Source organism: Ambystoma mexicanum, chromosome 3p (assembly GCF_040938575.1).
Source record: "Ambystoma mexicanum isolate Mex_15411 chromosome 3p, UKY_AmexF1_1, whole genome shotgun sequence".
NCBI lineage: Eukaryota > Metazoa > Chordata > Amphibia > Caudata > Ambystomatidae > Ambystoma > Ambystoma mexicanum.
Window position 1 is genome coordinate 1,049,794,870 of NC_090925.1, and position 24,316 is coordinate 1,049,819,185.

The 24,316-nt window shown below is 46.3% G+C and overlaps 1 protein-coding gene across 1 annotated transcript in view; it reads right to left on the minus strand.

Moving 5' to 3' along the window:
* LOC138581232 (rRNA methyltransferase 3, mitochondrial-like) overlaps window positions 1-24,316 on the minus strand; it is an 88,742-nt gene that overhangs the window by 49,722 nt on the left and 14,704 nt on the right. Inside the window, exon 2 of the mRNA XM_069652414.1 lies at window positions 8,098-8,342. Within this exon, the coding sequence (XP_069508515.1) occupies window positions 8,098-8,342 (245 nt within the window). The remainder of the gene's footprint in view (window positions 1-8,097; window positions 8,343-24,316) is intronic.

The window sequence follows — 24,316 nt, forward strand, 5'->3', positions numbered from 1 at the left end:
ATGCTCAAAAAGTGACTTACATCGTTATTCAGTTGCGCACATGGAAAATAATGTGCGCACAAAGAAAAATAATTTTCGAAATTAGAGAAAAATAATTAAAGGGAACATTGCTGTAGAGCGGGCACGAGGATTCTCATTTTTCCCGTGACTTCACGCAAGAGGTTCAAAAAGAACGCATGTCCTTTGATGCAATGGAACAGAGACTTTGTGAACATAATCGGAAATACATTATGTTTTTTCCAGCGAAGCTGAAGGCCGATAGGGACTCACATTTTTCTCTATCTGCATCAGAAGCCTAGTCCTGGCTGGAGTCTAGGAGGGGACAGCCGGCAGCTCATGAGTCAGGCGGCAAGGTGGAGGTCCAACAAGATAGCAGAAACTGAAGGGCGATGGACCGATGTGGCGATGAAGGCAGGAAACGGGGGCCGATCATTCACAGGAACATGAACTACAATGACGGGTGAGACACGCTAGTGCGTGTGAACTGGAGGCAGAGTTGACGGCACGGCCATACCCCCTGATCAGAGCTCCATTCACCCTTGAAGGTTGTAACTGATAGGGCAAATGAACTTGGTGGTCACACCACACACTTCAATAAAAGCCTGCAGCAGGGGCATGCTGCAATTAGGAGAGAATGCAACAGATGTATTTTGGGGGAGTTGCGATTGTTGATAAAAGTTGGCAGAAGGGAGGAGTTAGGGAGGAAGGGGGGTATTTATGCTTTGGAGTTCGCACAGCAGTCAGATCAAGAGGCAGAACTGGGCTCCTTTACGCACTGCACTGGGGGGATGACTTTTCAGGTCAGGGGCCAACATCCCACATTGCTAAGCAAAGCTCAGAGTCAGTATATGTCTTAAGGGGAATGGATGGCGGTTAAGATAGTTTGTTTATTTTATTTATATAGCGCTCCAGACCCGGGAGTAAAAGGTTGCTTAAGGATAGGTTACGAGGCACAATAATAGAGATTGTAATAATACATTTGTCAGAATATGTACAATATATACAGTCAGAGGTAGTTGGATATACAGTTGTGGCATTTATATAAGTACAATATATACAATTTGTGGTAGGCTAAATCAGACTATGGTAGGTGTTTTGTTCAGTAACCATCCAATGGCGAGTGTCCTAAATAGTTGGAAGGATTTGGTCAGCTTGATGTTCAGAGGCAGAGTGTTCCAAAGTTGAGAGGCGAGGACCGTGAAGCTCGAGCCGCCAGCTCTTTTAGAGGTGAATCTGGGACCTGAGGCAGAGAGTGTTGGAAGATCTGGTGGTTCTGGTGGCTGGCATCATGGTGAATTTGCTTGTGAGGTAGAGGGGGAGCTAGGTGGTTTAAGGCTTTCTAGGTAAGGCACAGGGTTTTTAGATCAATTTTTTTGTTGAATGGAGAGCCATTTGCAAGAGATTCTAGTGGAGATATGCTTGCGCCTAGAGATGTTTAATGCTGCCCGTAGCGCATTATTTTGGAGAACCTGTAGTTTGTTGATGATGGATTGGTTGGCACCTAGGTAAAGGCTGTTACAGTAGTATAACTTAGATTGTATGAGAGCTCTAGCCATCGTGAGGCAGCTGGTGGTGGATAAGAAGGTCTGCAGGCTCCAATTAGTTTCCCGGTGTAGTCGGTGGCTGAGGCGGTCGTGTTTACTTGTATAGTGAGGTTAGTATTGGCGTCAAGATAAAAGCCGAGGGTTTTCACATTTTTTGCGATGGGGATAGTGTTGCCATCGATAATAATGTTGGTGTAGTCTGGGCTAAGTTTCTGTAGGTTGTTCGGTGATCCGACAAGGAGAAGTTCGGTCTTCTCATCATTCAGCCAGAGGCCATGTGTGGTCATCCATGCCTGAATGATGCTAAAGATTTCATTGATCCTATTGACGTCAACACTGTAGTTGCCAGAGATGGGGAGGAGTATCTGGGTGTCATCTGTGTAGTTGGTATAGGTGAGACCCAGATGGTCCAGTTTATCAAAGAGAGGCTTTGTAAAGATGTTGTAGAGGGTGGGGGATACACAGGATCCTTGTGGGACGCCACATGTGATTAGGATGGGGTCTGCTGCTGCCGCTAGTGAAAAAACCCTCATGGTTCTGTTGGCCAGGAAGGACTGTATCCACGTGACAGCGGAGGGGTAGAAGTGGGCGGCGGAAGAGAGGTGGTTGCAGAGTATTTTATGGTCAACCAGGTCGAAGGCCGCTGAGAGGTATAGGAGGAGTAAGATGGCAGCCTAGCCTTTGTCCTTTATGTCATCAATCTGACTTTTGAGGTCAACAAGGGCAGTGTCTGGCCCGTGTTGAGGTCGAAAGCCAGATTGGTGCAATCTTAACAGTTGGTTGGTCTCTAAATAATCCTGAATTTGAAGGTAGGCAACTCTATCAAGGATTTTTAACAAGAATGGAACCTTAGTGATTGGCCTGTAGTTAGTAGGAATGGCTGGATCTAGTGTTTGTTTTTTAAGGAGAGGGAGAACCCATGATTGTTGCAAGTTGTTGGGTACTGAGTTGGTGGAGAAGGATAGGTTTATTAGCGTGGAGATGAATGGGGATAGGTCTCTTGCTTGCATCTTTGATGATCTGGGCAGGGCAACTGTCTCCTTTGCAGTTTGATGGTTTGAGGGATGTTATAATTTTTTGGACTTCTGGTATGGTTACCTTTTTGAAGGTGAAGCCAGTGGTAGTGTTAGAGGTGGTAGGTATGCTTGGGATGGGGGGGGGGGGGTTACTGTTGGAGAGTTGAAGTCTCTTGGCTTCAATTTTCGTTTGGAGGCCAGTAATTTTGTTGGCCAGGGCATTTTGGATACTTGTGCACCAAGGTTTGTCTTTCACAGAAATATCCATCGGTGGGTTGGGATTTTCTAGCTCCTTTAGGATGGTGAAGAGTTCTTTGGTGCAGGAGGCTGCGTTGTTTATTCCAACTAGTGACATGGAATGTCTCGGGACTAGGCAACAGGGCCAAACCAACCAAAGTACGGAATTCCTTGCAACAATATTGTGTCTAGGTGGCTCTGTAACAGATCTAGATCTGGAAGAGGTTCGCAGAAAATGGGGGTGCTGGGGTCCACGGTCTCATTGTATACCAGAGGGGTTCTGATATGAGTGGAGGATAAGGTACCATTACACATCAAATCATCTAACGGGAACACTGAGGGACGGACCCATGGTAAAGGGGAGTTTGAAGTGGCAAAGCCTCTGCATAATAAATTCTTATGCACCAAACACCGACAACGAGGAATACTTCTAAGCAGTACTGGCTCTAGTGGTGGGCAAATGGGGCAGACCATCTGGGGCGGGGGCTTTCATTGTTGCTTGGACCCGACCAAGGATCGGTCTAGCACAGACACGGCACTCAGGCAGAAGTCCACAAGACCAATTAATAATGTGATGACCGAGTTTGACCTCGTGGAATTATGGAGAGGATCACACGAAATACTCCTCCAACTCACCAGTTTTCATCGGTCATACCGTATGTGCGATTATCTATTTGTGAGCAGGGAATATGCACAAAGATTTGAACACACTGAATATTTAGGAAAGGTCCCGTCAGATCATGCCCCGTGGAGACAATGTTTAGGGGAATTGCCATATGGACACGTATACAGACATGGAGACCGAGGATGTTAATCATTGGAGGATGTGGCATTCCAAACCACTACACGGGAGGAACTAACTGCCTTCCTAGAGCACAATGATGGGCCGCTATCAGAGGTGGGAATCATGTGGAAAGCCCTAAAAGTAACGATCAGAGGGGTTTGTATTTCCAAGGCAGTGGGGGTACGGAGAACAATGTTGGAGGCCCTGAAGGAGCCTGAACAACATATCAGAGGGCTGGAGAATTACATGGGTAATGGGCACAGGGTGGGGAAAGACTTAACAGACTCACTTCTTACCCAGCGGAAGCACCAAGACACATTGTCCAGGTTTGACAAGAGTCAATACACGTGGAAGGTAACATGACGAGGGGGGCAAGAATGAGCACCTATTTGCCTGGCTGATATGGAAGGTATCTCCAAGGGGGGCGATCACACAGATCTAGGATGAGTCGGGGACACGGGCAGTCACAACAGCATATCAACAAAGTATTCCAAGTGCATTATAAAAAGCAAATTACCAGTGAAGGCACATACACAGAAGGGGAAGCAGTGGCTTTGCTAGACATCACATATGTACCTCGGCTTTCACAACATCAGCGAGGAACTAGACTCTCTCATAGAGAAGTACGAGATTGGGAGGGCAGTCTATGCAAAGGGACAAATCCCTCGGCATGGATGGGGTGCCTGTGGAATTTTACCTAACCTATGCAGACATATTAATCCCCCAATTGAAACGAATATGAGGAGACATCCGAGAAGGGCACCATTCCAAACGCTATGCGGTAGGTGCGGATTACAGTGCTGTTGCAACCTCAAAAAGATCCAAACCATTGTGAATCGTATAGGCCTATTTTTCTCATTAACAGAGATGCCAAAATACTAGGGAAAGTGCTGGCATCGAGATTATCTAGGGTGGTCCCGGACCTCATACACCCAGATCAATGTGGATTTGTGGGTGGGAGGAATACACCTCCATGAATATTAGAAGATGTACCTATATAATGTAGCAGGTTCAGGGTTTGAAGGAAGAACTGGCGATAGTGGCCCTAGATGCAACCAATGCTTTCGATTCTGTGGGATGGCCCTGGCTTTTTCGGTACTACAGGCATTCGGCCTGGGACCCAACATTCAGAAGTGGATTCCCTTACTGTACAGAGACCCAGTGGCACTGGTAAAAATGGGCGGCTGAATCTCTTCACAATGGACACTACAAAGGGGTACTAGATAGGGGGTTCCCGTCCTCCCTACTGTTGTTTCCCATGGCTCTGGAGCTCTTGGAGGGGTACTTTAGGCACTAAATATACAAATGGGATCAGGGTCAGAGGTATTACCCAAAATATATATATCTCTATGCGGATTACGCACTGTTGTACGTCGGTAACCCAAGGGAGAACATCTCGATAATCCTGGAAGTGCTAAGCAATTTCAGGCAGCTCTCTGGCTTCCTGGTAAACAAGGAAAAATCTCTCCGGTTCCCGCTGGCTGCCTTACAAGGACGATTGAGGGAAAACACTTCCTCGTCGGAAGGTGAGATGGGAATTGGACTCCTTTCGCTACCTAGGAATCACAATCTTCCATGAGATGGAAGAAACCTTAGTTTATAACACGGGCTGGGCATTATCTAGAATAGGAGATTCAGTGGAATTCTTGAAAGCTTTACCATTGTCTTAACTGGGGAAAATTGCCTTATGTAAAATGGTGGTACTGCCGAGACTGCTATACAATTTTGCCAATATATATTAACAAAATAAAAAGGGCCTTTTTTTAAACAGCTGGATGCGGAAATGGGGGAATTGTTGCTATGGGGTTGGGTTGGAGACGACTGGCCCTGGACACGTTGCACCGCTCTGATCTTAATGGGGAGCTCACACTTCCAGATTTCGAAGCCTACTTCATGGCAGTTCCGCTACAGACGGTTGCCTACTGGAACAGCAGTTCACCATAGGGGAATCGGATGAGGTTCCTACAGGGATTCCTGAGAAATAGGGAAGCAATTGAGTTACTGTGTGAATAAGTAATCTCCTGAGGAAATTACATAGGCCCAGGATGTACAGCCCAAATCTGCCACTAGGGTTTGATTCGATTGTACAGGAAATGCTGAAAACTTTAGATGCAGGTAAACTGTGCAATAATGGACACCAGGATGGGGGACCTATATAAGGAGGGGAAACTACCGCCATTCGAAGAGTGGAGAAATACATACAACATGCTGAAAGGTTCCTTTCTGGGATAAGCACGGCTAGTTAAGAGGTTGGCGGCAGATTTATGGGAGGAAATCCCAAGGAGGTCAACCCTTTGATGCAGAGGGTGCTAGTCTTGGATGGGAGCAGAGGAGCGATATCCAGTGTGTACAGGAAGATAGGCGAGCAGAGAGAAAAGAATTAGCGTTTAAAAGGGGAAGTGGGAAACAGACATGGGATACGAGATGCCAGAAGGCAAGTGTATTCACATATGGGAACAAGCTAGAAATGCAAGGTTTTGCTCAATCTTTAAATATAAAGCGGAATGTATGTATGTATTTATGTGTGTATGTGTGTATGTGTGTATGTTTGTCCGGCTACACAAATCCACACCGTTAAACCCACGTCTACTACATTTTGCATGGATTCCCCTTTTGGCAGGGGCAAAAATCTTCATCAATCTTTCTCTTTCTTGGAAATGTTCTCAAATGTGCTGAAGCCACCGAGTGACTGAAACATGCCGCACAAAAAACTATCACCACTTGGAAAAGCTCCATCTGATGCAAAGCGACAATATATATCAAGCGCTTCTGAAACAACAACAAACAGCAGCATGACTTGCCGAACAGAGGACAAGAGCAACTTTCTCCAGGGCAAATGAGATGCCAGAAGAAACTGAAGCAAGACTTGAGGACAAGAGCAACATCCTCCAAGACACATGAGACACCACTCGATTAGGACACTGGCAACACCGGGTATCCCAGCTAGTTCAATATAATTTCTTGTACAGTTTGCATGACTCCATCCAGACTCCATGCGATTAACCCACACATTTCCCATTGCTGTCAAAGATGCAGGGGGGGGGTGTCTGCAGGATTCTGGCATATGGCATAGGTCTTGCCAGTTACTAGAACTTACTGGGCAGATGATTTGTTGAAATTAAATACCTGGACACAGAGCACATTTGACTGCACCCTGGAAATATGCCTGTGGGGCCCCGATACCTGGAGGGGTGCCGGGATCTGCAAACAAAATGAAAAAAGGTGCCATTCCGGATAATGGCCAAACGACAGATCGCAATATCATGGAAATGTCCCAAGGGTCCATTGATGCAATCCTGGCCGGGGCCCAACCATTGCTGGGGAGAGATAGAGGTATTGAGGAGGCAGAGGGACTGGATTGGGGCAAATGCTTACTGAATTGATGACACCACCATACTTATGTCCACCATGAAGAGGGGGTTGGGGGGTCTGATGGGCAAACAAGACTTAAGTACCGGCTGGGAAGTGGGGGCGGGAGGGTGCAAGGGAATGGCTGGTTTGTTATGTATCTTGTCCAAGCTGTAGTTGCGATTCTGATTGACATGTTTTTTTGGAAAGTATATAGGATGTGCTGTAGTAGACTGCTTTGTACGAAGGCAAAGAACTCAAATACCTGAATGCATTCATATAAAGTTTATTAATTCATGCAAAAAATGAAAATGTACACACAAAATTAAAAAAAAAAACAATCTGATGAGCAGGAATAAAAGCAGTGCCCGGGCATCATGTTTCAATGAGTAAGCAGGAGTTGCCTTTGGGGAACGAGAGGCTAGTAAACAGTGCGCGGCAAATCCAACTTCCACATAAGATGCAAAGTAGAACTTTTTGCTTACACATTACATTTTATAGGGTTTTCTGTGTGTGCTACATATTCTGAAACTGGCACTAGTTGGCCTAGGGAGTCAAAAGTAGCTTCTGGCAACTGTCTGGGTCAAGCTAACCAAGCTCCTATAGGCTACAAACAGGAACTAAACTCCCAGCAATGTTGACCCCATGTACTTAAAACGTATCAAATCCAATCATTGCATGGAAACTTCTACCCAAAAAGAGCATGGACCGCCCATTAAGGTTTTTTTTTTTTTTTAAATGCAGAGAACATTACATAAAACTTCAGTGAAGAAAATATAACATGGTTCGCTTCAATCTTCAACATCAGTCAAATATATCAAAAGCAACTAATCAATTCAAAATACAAACCTAATGATGTATTCTACAACTAAAGTGTTTATTCTTAGGACCGGTTTATGCGACACGCAACACAACCAGTATGATTACCAGATTTGAAGTACTACATTGCTGTGGATTGTTAAACAGTATTCTTATTATATTTTAAGCAATAGAAACAGGATGTTAAAACAGGATTTCATTTCTGGTTCTATGGTAATCGTGGTCAATATACATGGCAATACATGGCAATACTAATGTAACCCTTAAGCGCAACGTAAATGTAGGTAACGTGGGTATGGTATCTCAGCAGACTTAATTTTCTGGAGCGGCAGCGTCCCCATTTACTCACCGATCACACCTTGCGGAGTTACAAGTTCCGACCACGTTTTTATGTCCTCAAATTTCACTTTGATGAGATGTACGTGTTTCAGCTTTGCCAGTGGCAGCTCCTTCAGGTGGTTCATTGTGCTGAAGAACAAGGTTTGCAGCACTGCGCCGGATTCCAGGGCATCGGCTATCAGCCTTCGACCCTCCAGGAGAATTTTCCCATGCTTGTCCCGAAACTTCTTCGATTTTGCAATCGTAACAACCTTCCTATTTACACAAATTAGAACATGAATAAGATACTTTTCTAGTAACACATAATGAGTGAAAACCGCCATCAACAAGTTATTTGAAGTAAAAGCGAAGATACATCTACTCACACAAACATATCTAGGAACTGCTAACCTCTTTAGCGTGGCAGAAAATGGATGCACTGTGGAGCCCACAATGATAGACTCAGCGGGTATGTGAGCAGTGCAATGCACAGGATGCGTGGGTGGCCACATCCTGAGCAACAAATTCTATGTCAAGGCCCAAGGCAAACATTATGCTTCAACTTCTTTAATACCACTCTTCAGCAGTTTCAACAAAATAGCGCAAAAAAACCCTCTAAAAATGAAATCTACTCATTTTCCTTTTTTCTTTCTTTTGAAACTACATTTCCCTCTGTTCTCTGCATATTTGTAGTCCTCGGCAGTCCTGACCCTGCCAACATGTCACTTCAAGTCCATCAACTACTCTTCTTTTCCTGCTCTTCAGAAAGATAAGTGCACCTTTTCTTGCTACAGAGCAGTGATTTAATTATCCAACATTCTCATAGAACACAGTTTGGGCGAGATAAGTCCAGCACAGCACAACGAGAGCGCAAGAGCTCACGCACAAAGGATTGCAAGCCTCCTACTGATAAACCCAACATTCAGCGGCACTAAGATACAGTGGGACGACAGGCTCCTCACGAGACTAGCAAATAGAACCCACTAAAAACAAAACACTGGGAAAGAGGTGCTAGCCACAAAATTTGTTTTAAAAAAAAATACATTTAAGAAATAGTATATAAGAATCATCCAGCACAACGCAACAGTGGGCGGGCAAATCAGCCTGCAAATTCGGGTACCGACACAGAGCACCCAGTCATTGTGAGAATGTCTGAATACGAGAAACGAGTGTATGAGGGCAGAGTGTCCCCACCCAGACCTGCCAGGCAAGGTCGTGGAAGTGCCCGAGTTGGATCCTAACATGCTGGCTTTTGTCAACAAGACAGCTAAAGACCTGTGTAAGCGGATGGACAGATCTTGGAGAAGTTGCCAGGAGAAGGTGCTGGACCTCACCGGTCCATTGGCAAAAATCAAGGTGTTGGCAGAGCCCGCCAAAGACAGAGGTGAAGAGGTGGACGCGGACGCGCTAACACCTGGGCTCAAAGAGCAGTTTGGTAGCTCGGGAATCCGATCTGAACAATAGCATCAGAAAGGAGAAGGGGCCTACCGCTGAAGATAGATGCAAAGCTAGGGGACGTAGCCACATACATTTTGAGATTTAAAAAGTGTACTCCGTCTATGTTTGCTAACGAACATTGCCTGACACAGTCCCTTGTTGAGGACAGAACACTTGGCTCTCAGTGGACATGCATTTCCTTATTGTCCATGACACTAAGAATAAATGTGTAAAAACACTTTTGAACCGGTACCCTAGTATTTTGTAAATGAGACCGGTTTTTAAAACGAATCCACCTACGAATTTAGCTCGAATGGCACAGACATGAACAAATCTGAGGCAGTGCGTGTTTAAGGTGCCTGAAGAGGATATATTATACCGTCACGCTAATGCATGGCATAGAGAAGTTCAAACCAAATGGTTTATGGAGTTCCAGAAAATAAATTTCTTAATAACTTCTCAACCTTTCCATGAATTTGGGAGGCATCCACCACAACATGGAACATTACAGAGCTTTTCATGAAAACCTTCAGGTTTAGAAAAAAAGGCTACTTTAATTGCGTTTTGAACAGTTTTTTACATGGTGTTCTTCTAGAGGGAAATTAAACCAATTTCTGGCCCAAACACAAAAGTGGCCTCATCGATTTGACATTTTTGATGTGCACTGACATCTTATCAGGATTTGTTGCACTGTAAACACATTTGAAAGTCGAGCTGACCATTTCTGAGATTTTCAAGTTTTAAGCTTCATCTATAAATCACATATGCGCATTTGATTTTTGTATTGTTTATTTGCATTTATAAACTGCGAGATAAACATATTGTGCACATGTTATAGCTGCATTAGAACTCCCAGACACGAGGGAGACGTTGCAAAGGCATTTACAAAAGTAAACCTATAACTTTATGAACAACATATATGTAAGCATACAAACTCAAGCAGGTTTCTTAAATTCAGAAAGCAACAAAAGGGGATAATAAATCAGTTAAGCAGCACCGAGGGGAGTAGTGCGCAGTCTAGGATCATTCTAGCAAGCCCATGACCCAGAGCCTGGCCGGGAAGGTAAAGTCTCTGTAGTGAGCCCGAACATATGCAAGGAACCCACCCCACCTCCTGAAGAAGGCTTGTGTATCGTTCTCAGACCACATTCTCCAAAGCCATCACCCCCACCACACACGTGACCACCACCATCCACAGTAGGGGGCCTCAGGGATTTCCAGAGAGCAGCTATGGTGTCCCTTGCTACAAGGAGCATTGTGAGGACCAGAGAGATGTTGATATTATGTCCCATGTGTACCCATCCCCATGTCCCATGTGTACCCATCCCCTGAAGAAAACAAAAGTCAGGCACAGGGATCAAGCGTCAGTGATGCCCCCACAATGCAATTTAGTGTGCATACCACATCAGACCAATATCGTGTCAGTTTGGGGCACCGCCACCATACATGCAAGTAAGTGCCCATGCCCCTGCAACCCCTCAGCATATACCATCCCCATCCTCGGTCCCCATGTGGTGCATCCTAACCGGGGTGAGATGCCCTCTAACTGAAGGTACGCATACATATGTAATGTTGTCCTCAAACTTGGAGTTTGTACTAATCACCATATGTGTTAAACGAATGTACCCTTTTGTTAAAAGAAGAGGCATTCTCTTTATACAGCGGCGTTTAAGACCTGCTGACCTGGCAAGAACTTGTTTTTAACAGAAGAATTGTGTTTGGTCACTGTATGTCGAAGCATGCTGAGCCTGCTAAAACTATCTGCAGATTACGGGTGGGGAAGGAATGAGTAAGCACAGCCTCGTGCACAGAGATAAGGACACAGAGGGGCACGAGAGAGAGCGAATAACAGATAACAGGAAACCACAATAGCAGATGTTGAACTGTTGACCGTTGATGCAAAGTCATGACTGGGAGGAACCGCCTTGTGGTGGACATAATCTATGTGCAGCAATGTATGACAATGTAAAACAGATGGGTATAAAAGGACCACGATGTGCAGGGGAAAGGGCGGCACTTTGACGACTTGCTTTGCGAGACGGTTGAACTTGTGGCCCATTCGCGAATGCCTGTGTGTTAATAAAGCAATGTTTACTCAACTCTTTTCTGTTTGAGTTTTTATAGGGTCCCTTTTGTACTGATTATGGTGACGGCGAGAAATCGCACCCACAATTTTGGTGTCAGAAGTGGGACGCGAAGGAGCGACAGTCCGTCACTGGGTGAGGAACGCCGCGGCGGAACCGGAGAAGGAATTGATCACGGGGCCCCAACAACTGAATCCGCACCTTTGATTGCAACCAACGCGTCATCCTTGTTTTTCCGGCTCCGTTGGCGGTGGAACAGCAGGCTGTCGCCCTTCGGGTCCGGAACACTCTGGCGGGACCCTTAAGATAAGTGGTATGGACGGATGCATGATGGAATAAGGAAATAATGATTCAGGGTTTGTGAAGAGGACGGTGGTAAGTCTGTCTATGAAGAAGTAATGTTGAAATGATGATATGATATGTTAGATACGCCAGGAGGATGTATTATTATTGTTAGCCAATAGGTGCATATTTGGGAAAGGTGAGTGTTTTAGGCAATTGTGGTATACCAACAAAATGGGTCAAGCGGCTTCCAGCAAGAGTGGTATAGGCAAGAGACACTATGCCCCTCTTGAAGGAACCCCTGCATTTGATATGTTGATTAAACATGGATTGAATTCAACATTGTTCTTAAAAGAATGGTCCGAATACACAAAAGATTTGATTGAGCATAAATGGCCAGACACCGGGTCCTTTGATGTGGACCGCATATCCAAAGTAGAAATAGAATTAGTAAAAAGACGGGTCAGACCCGCACAGTTTGAGGCTATACGACTATGGAGGGTAGAAGCAATGCGCAGGCGCAATGCTCAGAATAAACAAAAAGCAAAGGAGCAGAAGAGAACGGTAAATCAAAAATTACATGATCTAGAGATAAAAGAGAAGGGTGAGAGGCTAGATCAGTTGGATAGACATATGATGATTAAGAACAGTGGGGGTATGTATCCTGCCGTGCCGGTGCCTCGATATGAAGATGTGATAGGGCTAGAAGCAGAACAAACAACGACTGAATTATTGTTTCCAGGAGCTACAGCTCCACCGGCAGACAGTGAGGGTGAAAGGGTGGAATTCCCAATGAAGTATGGAGACCCAGATAGGTTGATAGACCATAGGAGAACGACTACTGTAGAAAAGGATAGAGATGGAGACTTGCAAATCCTTATGACCGGGCTGTATGGCACACCCCTCAATGACAGCCTACCGGACCAATTGGGGCGTTTGACACCTTTGGAATTTAGGACAGTGGCCACTAAACTATATACCTTTCATGAGGGTAACTGTAAATTGAGAGGATAGAGTACTGCGGATCTGCCCTCAGCATATCAGGACGCTGTCGCGTTACTACCAGTGACTGCGTCCACTGTTCAGTTATGGGGATGTATGTCCGACATAATAGCGGAAGTCATAAGGGGCGGTGTTGAATGGGAGAAGGAAAAGAGGGCATGGGAAAGAGAGGTGAGGGAAAGAGAGGTTAAACTCAAAGATGCAGACCAGGCGGGCCAAAACGTAGCTAATCGTATGATAGCATCCATACACTCGCAGTCCATGTCCACCCTGGTGAGTCTGATGGAGGGCCCTGGCTGGCCTATACAAGTAAACGTAATTAAATATCTTCTTATTAGGGTGGATGATATAGAAGAGGAAAAGGAGCCTAGGTATGTGTCCCAGTGGAATAGGATTAGGACGGAATTGGATAAGAAACTGCTATCTAATATAAGAGTGGATGATTCAGGGGCGGAAGAATGGAGGATGGCTAAGGTGGAGAAACTATTAAAAGATTATAAAAAAATAAAAGAGAAAGCTCTTAGTCATCAATCCTCTGTTTCGCCACCAGCGCAGGCCCCTGTGAGTGAACAAACAAATACGGAAAAGTTACTATTAATGCCAATGAGAGAGTGCCAACCCACCATAGAGGCAGCCACTGGTAACATGATGCGCACCTATGTGTATGTCCCTTTATCCCGAATTGAATTAATGCATATTGTTAGCCATTGTCCCAGAAGAAATATGGACCCCCTTTCGTGCCAAAGACAATGAAACAATAAAATGGAAAGATGTAATGGATGCGAGCAAAAATAGAAAACTGCATGAGGAATATCCTGAACCCCTAAGGGGGCATGGCATGGCAGTCCTGAGGGCTCTAGAAAAGGTGTTACCCCCATTTGATGTGAATGTGGAGAAACTGTCCGCTGTGATACAGGGTGCAAGTGAGGAAGTAGCACAGTACTTTCTGCGTTATGAAGCAGCATTCAAAGCGCACAGTGGGCTAGAGATAGGGTCTGAAACGGGCCAACGGTACTTTGCCACAAACCTTGTAGAGGGGCTCCACGGGCCAATTCAGGAGAACATTAGGAGGGCAGAAAGTACATGGATGACTAGGAACCCCCGGGATCTCCTCGAAATGGCTAGGTATTACGAAAGAGGGGAAAGAGTGAAGGGACAACAAAAGGCACGACAAGAGAAGGATTTAAAAACCAAAGTGTTGATGCAACAGTTGCATCAAGGGCCCCAAGGCAGGTATAACTACAATTATAACGGCCCGTCACAGGGCTATAGTAGCAACATGATAGGGGGCCAAGGGACAGGAAGAGGTACAGTGCAAGGAGGTGCGCTATATGGGAGGAGGGATGGGCTACCCCAAGATGTATGTGCCTTCTGCAAGAGACCCGGACACTGGAAATCCCAGTGTCCCCAGAGTGGTGGGAGAGGAAGGGGCGTACGGCCCCCTTCACAGACAACATTTGCCCCAGGAAATAGGACTGGTGGGTACGGCAACCAAGACAATAGAATGTTTAAACCCCCTCAACCCAATGCCTTTGACGGACAAGCAAGAGGGGATGTTCCCTGGCCGGCCCCGCCTCCCCCCAATCTACTGTATCAGCCACGACAAACGACACAAGTGCAAGGTGTATGCCAGGGTGAAGAATGTGGAGAAGGGGTATACTATAACGATGATTTTCAGGATAACACAAGCGATATGTCCTGAGGATGCCGGAATGAGATAGCGGGAGTGGTGCAGGTTCCTATAGACCAAAGGGGGCCTTATGCCTCTAATAGGATCGGCCCCCACCGAAACTTGAGATGTCTGGTAGACACGGGAGCTGGAAACAGTTACGTGAATATCAGAGCCGTCCCCGCTGTCCCATTATCGGATAAAAGCAAGGTATCAGTTGGATTTGGGGGAAATCCAATAAGGACTCCTGTAAGTGAAATAGTAGAAGCGGAACTTCATGGGGTAAAATGGGAGAATGGGTGGCTGTTGACCAATCACTGCCCAGAAAACTTGTTAGGTATTGATGCATTAAAAACGCTAGGGGCCACAATATATTGCTCCCCCCAGGGAGTGAGAATGACCATAAGCAAACCTATGAGTATGATAGGAGTAATGCAAACCCTGCCCCCGGAACTCCAAGACATCCCGAATGAACTATGGGCCACTCATGGGAATGATGTAGGAGTGTTGGATGTTTCCCCAGTAGTAATCAAACTAAAGCCTGGTGCCAGGTTGCCCAGGATAAAACAATATCGCATATCACACGAGGGAGAGCAGGCACTATATCAAATAGTACAGGACATGATACGATTAGGGGTGGTAGAGCCAACAAATGATAGCCCTTGTAACTCTCCGATCCTTCCAGTACACAAGAAAGGTGATGAAGCGGTACCCTATCGTTTCATTATTGATTTGAGGGAGATAAACAAAATAGTAGAACCCAGATATCCAGTTGTCCCTAATATTTCAAGTGTACTCACTTTAATTCCCAAAACAGCGAAATGGTTTACGGTAATTGATTTGAAAAATGCCTTCTTCAGCATTCCTATTGCCGAAGAAAGCAGGTACCTGTTTAGTTTCACTCTTCGAGATAGACAGTATCGATTTACTAGAGCCCCGCAGGGATATACAGAAAGTCCCGCCATATTCAGCCAAGCACTAAAAACACAGATGGATAACCTAGCCCTACCCGCTAACACTGCTCTGATACAATATGTTGATGATTTGCTATTATGTGCAGCCACCGAAGAGGAATGCCATTATGTGACCAGATTGGTGCTAATGCACTTAGCAGAGAATAAGCACAAGGTAGCCCTAGCCAAAATGCAGTATGTAAAACAAAAGGTCCATTATTTAGGCTTTGGGCTGTCAGAAGAGGGGCGAACCCGGTCTACTGATCGCATTGCTTTGATACAGTCCATAAAAGGTCCAGACACGGCAAAGGGTCTCCGAAGGATAATTGGTGTTTTATCCTACTGTAGGCACTGGATTCCTGAATTCTCTGTATTGATCCAGCCCATGCTAAAAGCCTTAAAAGAAGTACAAGAAAACGGCCCATTAGAATGGACACCTGAGATGGAAAAAGCCCTGACAGCTATGAAAGATGTTCTATGCCACGCACCGGCCTTAGGCACACCTGATTATACTAAGAGATTTTGCCTTTTTGTTGATGAACAGGAAGGTTGCGCTGTGTCAGTCTTGACACAGGAACAAGGGGGTAAACAGAGACCATGTGCATATTTTTCTAGCACTCTGGACTCAGTAGCTCGAGGCCTACCCCCATGCATGAGAGCAGTAGCTGCAGCAGCGACAGCCCTAAAACAAAGTGCAGGTATCATCCTAGGGAGTGAAGTAACAGTAAAGGTTCCACATACGGTAGATGTTCTTCTGAATAGAGTGCATACACAGCATTTGACTACAGCTAGACTCACACAGTATGAGATGATCCTGTTTGCCAGTAATGTAAAAATTGAACGGTGTAACACTTTGAATCCAGCGACACTGCTTCCTTTGCCCACCTCACCTGATGACATTAGGCATGATTGTGTGATCCAAATGGAAGAACACACTAAGGGTAGAGCAGACCTGCAAGACACCCCGCTGGTTGATAATGAGGGTATATTATTCTGTGATGGTTAATGTTTCAAACTGCCAAATGGGGATACAACAGCAGGGTATGCAGTAACTACAGGGGAATGGTTGATTGAGAGTGGGAAAGTGTGTGAAAAATCGGCCGAGGCAGCCGAATTGATTGCGCTAACGAGAGCATTAGTGTTAAGCAGCGGTATGAAAGTGACAATTTATACTGATTCAGCCTACGCTCATGGGGTGGTTTCCAGTTTTGGTAAACTCTGGGGAGAGCGTGGGTTTTTAACCTCCCAAGGTGATACTATTAAACATGCCCGATTGATTGCTGAATTATTGCAAGCCCTTACGCTGCCCAAAATGGTGGCCGTAGTGAAGTGCTCAGCGCATAAAAAAACACTGGATTATGTCACGCAGGGAAATTCTTTGGCTGACCAGATGGCTAAACTAGCTGCCACAAGGGACACTCGGTGGGAAGCCCGACAGCTCATAGTGGGGAGGGATGTGACTATGGAAGGGACGAAGGAGCGCGTAAAGGAAATCCAAGCAGATGCAACCATTGAAGAAAGACTATCTTGGCACAAGGATGATCAATATGAGGAGACGGTAGATGGGCTATGGGCACATACCAAAACGAACACCTGGGTACTACCTGACGCATACTTACCTGTGATAGTGAGCGTGGCTCATGGTCCAACCCACGTTAACGCAAGAACTATGGAAGAAGTTTTAAGTACTGTGTGGTACAACAAAAGATTGGGAATGTATTGTCGCCAATGGGCAAAACAATGTGAAATATGTGTTTTATATAATGTGGGGAAAGGTGTACCGGCCCCGGCGGGCCACAGTAAGTTACCCACCTGCCCTTTTGAGGTGGTGTATATGGACTTTATACAGCTGGAGCCTGTAAATAAACATTCCTACTGTTTGGTGATGAAATGTGGGTTCTCAGGATGGGTGGAAGCATATCCCCTGCGGGACAATAGTGCCACCTCCACAGCACAATGCATATTGAAACACTGGGTGCCCTTGTATACGGTCCCCAGATATCTATGGTCTGACAATGGGACTCATTTTACTGGTGAAGTAGTAAGCAAAGTTTGCAAGGCCCTTGGTATTGATCAACGTTTCCACGCAGTTTTTCATCCTCAATCAGCTGGGATTATAGAGGGCACAAATAAGGTACTGAAGAACAAACTGGCAAAGGCTTGTGCTGAAACGGGACTGAAATGGCCAGATGCATTGCCTATTGCATTATTGAGTATGCGTACTATGCCTAAGCGTACACATGGTTTATCTCCTTTCGAAATTGTTATGGGGCGCCCACCAAGTATTGGGACCCCCATATCACCTAAGAGATTGTCTGAGCAAGCATGGCCTGCATTACAACAGTACTGTATTGGGTTAACTAATAGACTGATTTCTATTAATGCACAGGTGAACGCAGTAGCTCCATCTCCTCTGATAGGAGAAGGTCACGACGTGCAGCCCGGTGACTGGGTTGTTATAAAAGTCTTCGATCGCACCAGCGGACTGCAACCCAGATGGAGGGGCCCGTTTCAGGTGCTCCTCGCGACACAAACTGCGGTAAAAGTTGATGGCAAACCGCACTGGTACCACGTGAATCACGTCAAGAAGACGCTTCCATTACTGATTCCTCCGGAAAAGGGAACCAACCAACCCCAGGTTGCAACAGTACTGCCAGACGCCATTAGTAGGTGTGCCCATCGTCTCCGATCCTGTGACGTGTATGTGCCAAGCAACGTGTAAGGACACTGTTTTGAACTTTGATCATTAGGGAGATGAACATTTGGACTCTCTTGTTGGTTTTAGCAGAATTGTGCCTTACTGAAGACGACGGGCTTGTAGCCTGAAGGGCCTTCGGCGTTCCCCTCCTGGGACAGGCACTACGAGACGTGGGACAGATCGGATGAAGGTTTTCAGTGAGACCTACCACTATTAGAGTAATAAGGACACTGGTGCTTTAAATAGGGGATATTGCTATATCGCTAGGTTGCAACTGATATACGCTGTATACTGAGCCATATACTGAACTATGTCTACACCCGTGTATGCTGGTTTAGTCCCTGAACGGATAAGTGTATGCTCCTCAAACACAGAAGGTAAGAGGAAAATACCAGTTTGTACCACAAGAGGCAACATTTTGTTTTCTGTATGCACGATAGTAGTACTAATAGCATTTGCCATAATATTCTGGTATCTGGAACATCCATCTAGATATGAATTAAAGAACCTGTTGCCCGAGTCAAATGAAACAGGGAGAACAGATTGGGTCAAGAGCAGGAATCGAGATGCCTATGACCAACACGACGCGGAAGACTATGCTAAAATGAATACGTGAAGATAATAAACACAACATATGGGGTAGTGAATAAAACTGATTGCTGGATCTGCACCCACATGCCCCGACATAGCAGTGAAGGCATCCCAGTGTACGCATCGCCAGTTACTGAGGATGCCGGGTGTACATTAATTTACATGAGAATAGTGTCAGCACAGCAATACATGATACCGAATACCGCTTGTTATGTTAGAGGAGAGAACAAAACCCTTCTAAAGGAAAAGATACGCTATAAAATCAAAACTGAGGGAATCGGGCTTGCACCTGCTATGGTACAGATAGTAAGAGAACCTCCTCCCCCTATCACCATCACACAAGAGTTTAGGCCAAAGAATATATGTTTTAAGAGGAGCGCAAGAGGTAATCAAAGAATGATCTCGGGGTGCAGTCAAATGGTGAATCTAAATAACTACACGAAGGGATTGTTACAGATGGAAGGACATGCCTACGTCTGTAACAAGAGGGCTTATTTGTGGTTAGCCAAAGATTTTGTTGGGGTATGTTACATAGCCAGAATAATGCCGGCTGTGATGGTATATGCCCCGTCTACTCTGCATAAAGAAATACACAGCAGAAATAAACGAGCAGTAAACCCAAAAATTCCTACGTATCAACCTACAGGATGGGAAACGTTTATAGATCTGATGGGGGTCCTGGTTCCTCCAGCGGGCATCTTTATGAACAGTCAAGAAATCCAAAAGCTAAACAGGGCCCTTGAGTTCGTAATCGAAGAATCTGCAGACCTAATGGAAAACATCACTTATGAAATGAAAGCAATTCGGCTAGTGGCTCTCCAAAATAGGTATGTCTTAGACATACTCACTGCAGAAAGGGGCGGAGTCTGTTTTTTGGTGGGATCCCAATGCTGTGTTTACATACCAGAAGGGAGTACAGGAATCCTGGATGGAGTAAACAAACTGCATAAAGTGGCGGATAGCATCCACCAGGAGGAAGGGTCAGGAGATAGCTGGTGGATGAAGCTCCTGAAAGAAATTGGATGGCAACTTCTTACGCCTATACTGGTTCTAGCGGCAATAGTTGTAGGAATTTGTCTCTGCATCCAATGCTTCCCGGTATGTGTGTCATGCTGTGTTTCCATGTGTTCTTCCAGCATAACGCGCCTAAATCCAATGGATAAAAGCCATGTACAACAGGAATTTTTTGACATGGGAGGCCTGGAGAAGATTATGGTACATACAGTATGTGATGATGTTGCTTTCCTGCCATCTGCTTATGCTAGGACTGTTTAGATTGATGCTCAAGTGTGAGCAAAGGGTGGATTGAAGGTACGCATACATATGTAATGTTGTGCTCACACTTGGAGTTTGTACTAATCACCATATGTGTTAAACGAATGTACCCTTTTGTTAAAAGAAGAGGCATTCTCTTTATACAGCGGCGTTTAAGACCTGCTGACCTGGCAAGAACTTGTTTTTAACAGAAGAATTGTGTTTGGTCACTGTATGTCGAAGCATGCTGAGCCTGCTAAAACTATCTGCAGATTACGGGTGGGGAAGGAATGAGTAAGCACAGCCTCGTGCACAGAGATAAGGACACAGAGGGGCACGAGAGAGAGCGAATAACAGATAACAGGAAACCACAATAGCAGATGTTGAACTGTTGACCGTTGATGCAAAGTCATGACTGGGAGGAACCGCCTTGTGGTGGACATAATCTATGTGCAGCAATGTATGACAATGTAAAACAGATGGGTATAAAAGGACCACGATGTGCAGGGGAAAGGGCGGCACTTTGACGACTTGCTTTGCGAGACGGTTGAACTTGTGGCCCATTCGCGAATGCTTGTGTGTTAATAAAGCAATGTTTACTCAACTCTTTTCTGTTTGAGTTTTTATAGGGTCCCTTTTGTACTGATTATGGTGACGGCGAGAAATCGCACCCACATAACCAAAAACCGGAACCTCTGTTCCACGTGTTGGACACTTTTGGCAGCCCTCCTAAGCCCCCTCCACGCATCCTTCCATCCCTCAAGGGGGGGATTTAGGGAGGGGGATCGCAAGCCCCAGCTCTTGGTGCAAGCCCCAGGCATTTGCTGGGAAGGAGCCCTCCACCTCATTCCCCAAGAAGGCATTGAGGCTAGTTATTAGTCCCAGCAGATGAGAAGACCCGTTTTTCTAACCCAGTAAGTGTCCTGGTAGCTGCTTGTCGAATCAGTTGCATCACCCAATGGCGCAGCTGCCAATACTGGAATCGGTCTCTCTCCCCCACTCCAAACGTCTCCTTGCAAGACTCAATGACCGGATCTGGCCATCAACAAACATGCGTGAGGAAATCACCCCGCCCTCTAGTTATCAAACCCGACCCTGCAGTAGGCTAGTAGAAGGTTGAAATGGACCAGAGTAAGTGGGGAAGTAAACGTAGACAGACCCAGGCCACCTACCACAGAGTCCCTAACCTGCATAGTTACCCTCGAGGCCGGAAGCTCATACCCACTCACCGGTCTATCTCCCTTAGACAACCATGGAATGCAGTGTAGCAGCTAGCCCGCTACATCCCCCTCCAGCACATTCACCCCTCAGATGTGAAGGGATTAACCAAATCGTGCATGACCCTAAGCTGCGCCGCTCGATAGTACCTGCAGAAATCCGGCAGAGCCATACCCCATTTTCCCTCGGCCTGTACAGAGTGGTTTTGGAGATTCGGGCCTTCTTCCCCTTCCAGATATATCCCAGGATCTCTCGCTGAAACTGTGCTAGGGAGCAAGGCGGGACCTCACACAGAGAGACCCTGAAAGAAAATGTATAATAACCTCGGCAGGACGTTCATTTTAATAGCCGAAATCCTCCCGAACCACTAAATAGTTTTTCATTCCCCACAAACGAAGGTCGGACTTGATGGCGTCAAACAGGGAGGGGTAGTTGGCCTGGTATAAATGAACGCTTAGGGGTAAGGTAAATTTCCACATATTTGTGCTTCACATCCGCCCAATTGAAAGGAGCTACCTGCCTTCCAAAAAGAGAGTCCCCATGTTCAGGGCCTCACCTTTTCCCAAATTCACCTTAAATCCCGAAACATGGCAAAACACGTCAAAAAGCCCCAGGAGCACAAGCACTGAGGTCTCGGCACTCGGAAGTGAGAGGATCACGTTGTCCGATAAGAGGGAAAGTTTGTGCTCCATCCCTCCATGAGATATCCTCAACCATACCGCAAGCAGTTCTACTACCAATGCAAAAAGTAGAGGGGAGCTGGGACACCCCTGCCGAGTACCTCTAGATGCCATAAAGCCCTGCGATATCACCCCCCCCATTAGCGGAAATCAAGCCGACGGGCATGAATGTAGGGAGAATACCCCGTTATGAACCCCTTCTCCATTTTGCAACTCTTCAGGACCCCCACAGAGAAAAGGCCATTCAACCTCATCAGGGGAGAAAAGAGGAAAGGACGAGAAGGATCGTGGAGGGTGGCTAAAGGAGGGTTAGCAAGCACAGATGTATAGGGGAGAGGATGGGTGGGGATGGTGGACAGGAGGTCCTGTTTTTATTTTGTTGTAAATTTGGTTTTATTAGTTTTAAAACTTCAAGTCATGGTACAAGGAGAAAAAATAAAGCGAAAAAGAAGCATTTCAGAACTTAAAGTTACAAGACACATTCGTACGGGTCAGCATTTTCAATGCCTGTACAGGCAAATTGGTCCTGGGTTTTTTAAATGAAGTGAGAGGCAAGGGCATTGCAAAGAGCCTGGGAGGCAACAGGAGGGATTGAGACCGCAGGAGGGTTGGCCAGCTCCTTGCAGATTATAAAGAGTTTTTGGCAGCAAAAGCCTCAACTGACACACGCTTCATGGGCAGGATGTCCGAGAAGGTAGGTGGCAGTGTTGGGGTAGGCTTGGCGGGGGGTTTGGGGGAGAGAGGGAGCGATGAGACGAGAGGAGGGAGTGATCGCTCCAGGAGAGGAGAGAGGAGTGGTCAGAGGGATGGAGAGGGGGAGGTCAGAGGAGATCAAGACATCGAGTGTGTGCCCTGCACAGTGTGTCCGGCCAGAGGGGAGGATGAACAGGGCGAGGGAGTCGCAGAAGTCACAGGAGAATACGGAGGAGAAACAAGGAGAGTCTAAATGTATATTGAGGTCACCGAGGAGGAGTTGAGTGGTAGAGGCCGGGGGGGGGGGGGAAAGAGGTCCGGCCACTCAGAGAGAAATGAGGTGATTTTACCAGAAGGCCGGTAGATGGTAACCACAGTAAGAGAATGTGTAGGCGATAGAGAAAGTCTACAGACAAGGCATTCAAAAGAGGAGTAGGTCTGAGTGGGAATAATAGAGGCAGGAATACACTCAGGAAAGATCAGGGCTACACCCCCTTCCCCCACCGCACCGGGAAGATCTGGGTGCGGAGAGGATCTTGTAGCCATCAGAGAAGAGAGTGTCAAAGCTCGTGACAAAGCTGGCCATGAACCATTCTCAGTAAGACCAAGGACATCAAGGTCTAGTTCTTCAAGGAGGTGGCAGATGTCAGAGGAGTGTGACAGCAGAGCGAGAGTTGAGAGTGGCAATATGAAGAAGGTTGCCAGCCTTAAAGACCTTCCGGGGAGGGGTACAGATCAGAGGTACGCCCTACAGAGGAGAAAGAGCCCTATGAGGGACAGAGGAGGAGGAGAGAGAGGGCAAGGTAGCTAAGGGGGAGATGAGGGGACAGCAGGAGATGAGGGGAAATTGATGAGGCGAGGCAAGCGCCTATCAGAGATTGGGGCGGGGGCCTTGGACCATGACAGTGCCATTTAGGTAGACTTTAGAGGAGTCGAAAGAAGCCATGAGAACTTCCCAGAGAGTGCCCCCATTAATGGGAGAGGAGGAGATAGGACAGAGTACAGAGATCATATGAGGAGTCCATAGATCTGGTGAAGGAACGACAAAGAGGATGTCTGAGGGTCTGTATGGAAGAAGCATTGGAGTAGGTGTCGGCGATAGGAAGACAGGGGTTAGAGGCCAAGATATCCTTTTTGAACTTCTTCCTACCAGACTTAGTGAGAAGGGAAGGATGGTCAATTGAGAAGCAGTTGGAAAAGATATGAGAAACAGAAAGCGCCATGGGGGTGGAAGTGAGGAGCGGATGGAGAAACTGGGGGGGGGGGGGGAATCAGTATACAAGCAAAATACTGAGAATTTCACAATGGGCAGCAACAAAGCAAAAACAGCAAGATTTGACTTTCCAATCAGGGATTCAGATGTTAGAAAAGGGTTTTAGGAAGCACTGCGCATCAGGATGACAACATGGGAGTAACAAGCAGAAAGAACAGTGACAGTCAAAGGTGGTAGGAGTGAGTCCATAAGGAGGGAACTAACCCATAGTTCTGGAGTAGGCAAAGTCAAGGCAGTCCGAATTTCTTAGAGAAGTGAGGTGGCAGCGTCATTGTGGTTAGGGTGCAGGGAGGACCCCAATTAGCGTTCCGGTAGAGGACAGGGCGCAGACAGGAGCCTTAGAAGTGGGCCTTTGCTGAGAGGGCCGGCTAAAGCCTGCCGGTCCCTGGTTGGATGGAAGAAAACACTCAGCAACC